A 1605-nucleotide genomic window follows, 5' to 3' on the forward strand; every position below is an offset into this window, starting at 1 on the left:
GACCGAGGCGTCCCGGCTGAGCGGCTCCATGGACGGGGCTGAGCCATTGTAGCCGCACATCTTCAGGTCTGGAGACCGAGCAGACGAGACCCCCCCAGGAGGATGGGGCGTTAGGCAGGGAAACCCACGCGCCCCCCAGATCCATCCCAGCAGCCCCCAACTCCCAGCCCCGCTCCCCAAGTGCTAGGCCTACTGTCCCAGGCTGCAGGGGGAGCATTTAGCCCTGACACCCCAGGCCCTGCAGGGCACCCTGCTCACCTGCCTGTGTGTCCTCCAGCTCCAGGCTCCCCACCAGGCCGGCCCCATTCTCCGAGACAGCGGGCGGTGTGTCCTTGCCCCCGGCTGGTGCCCGCTCTGCGCCAGCGTCGGGATCATCCTGCGGGCAGTGGGGCGGCGAGAAGGCCTGGCCACTGGTGCCCAGCATGGGGGAGGGCTGGGAGGCCGTGTAGAAGCTGCCCGGGCCGTTGGGCAGGAGCTCAAAGCTCTGGTCGGGGAAGGAGTCGTACAGCTCTTGAGAGTCGAAGTTCAGCCCCATGGAGCCGGGTGTCCCGTTGCCCCAGAACTCGGCTCCCCCCCGCAGGGCCGGGCTGTGCCCGGGTGACGGGGGCCGCCCGCCACTCAGCAGTCCGTTGAGTGGGTACTGCCCAAGGCCGGGGCCGTCCTTGAGGCCGCCGGCGCCAGATGCCGGGTACTGCGAGTAGTTCCAGAGATAGTCGCAGGGGTGCAGGGGGGGGGCGGCCGGGGAGTGGGTGGGCGAGTTGAAGGTCCCTGAAGTACTAGTGTGAGATACAGTAGATAAGCCATTGACATTCATGTCCCCGTTCAGACCTGCCAGGGGGGAGAGAGAGAGGAGAGGGGTCAGCCACGTCCAGGAAGGAGCCTGTGGCACCTCCCGCCCGGCCTGGGGGCAGATGGAGACCAGCTTCTGGTTCCTCAGACCCTAGCCCTGAAGACGTCTGCGCCCGGCCAGACTGGGCCGCATCCGTGTGCGAGACGGAGGACCCCCGGGATGCCTGGGCTCCTTTCCACGCAGGCCCCGAGCCGCTGTCGTGCTGCTGCCCGGCTCCTGCCCAGCAGGGAGACCTGAGCTGCCCCCAGCCCAGGGGAGCAGGCTGGAGGCGCTCGGGACATGGGTCCCCGCTCTGGCCCAGGCTCACCTTTCCCTGGCAGCGGGAAGGCGGTGGGCGCGCCATTGGCGTAGAGGCTGTCCCCTGAGGCGGGCGTGGGTTTCAGTCCTGAGGCAGTGGGGGCGGAGGGCAGGCCGGCGAAGCCAAAATGGTTGTTCGTTTCCATCGCTGAGGAGGGCAGAGACACGGAGAGTTAAACGTGCTGCGGAGGCCTTAACACCCCCCTCACCCCAGGGCAGGTCGTCGGATCCTCCTCCACCCTGGACATCGCTGCCAGGCTGGGGGGGGTGGAAAACGGACGGAGCCAGAGGGTGCAGCGCAAGGGCCTGAGCGCGGCGGGGCAGGACAAGGCCGCGTCCCCGCCCCGGCAGCGCTCCACGCGGGGAATCCCGGGCCCTTCTGATGGGACGCGGCTGGGAGGACGGTGCCGGCTTCCCAAACGCACGCCCCGCCGAGACTCGGCTCCTGGCCTGGGGGG

At 69.2% G+C, this 1605-nt stretch overlaps 1 protein-coding gene across 1 annotated transcript in view; it reads right to left on the bottom strand.

Annotated features, from left to right (window-relative positions):
• BAZ2A (bromodomain adjacent to zinc finger domain 2A) overlaps nt 1–1542 on the bottom strand; it is an 11000-nt gene extending 9458 nt beyond the window's left edge. Inside the window, exons 1-3 of the mRNA XM_025191376.1 lie at nt 1158–1542; nt 259–828; nt 4–68 (exon numbers count right to left, since the gene is read on the bottom strand). Coding sequence (XP_025047161.1) covers nt 4–68; nt 259–828; nt 1158–1293 — 771 coding nt within the window. The 5' untranslated portion in view covers nt 1294–1542. The remainder of the gene's footprint in view (nt 1–3; nt 69–258; nt 829–1157) is intronic.
• Between the last annotated feature and the right edge of the window lie 63 nt (nt 1543–1605).

This window comes from Alligator sinensis, unplaced genomic scaffold (assembly GCF_000455745.1).
Source record: "Alligator sinensis unplaced genomic scaffold, ASM45574v1 scaffold1065_1, whole genome shotgun sequence".
Lineage (NCBI taxonomy): Eukaryota > Metazoa > Chordata > Crocodylia > Alligatoridae > Alligator > Alligator sinensis.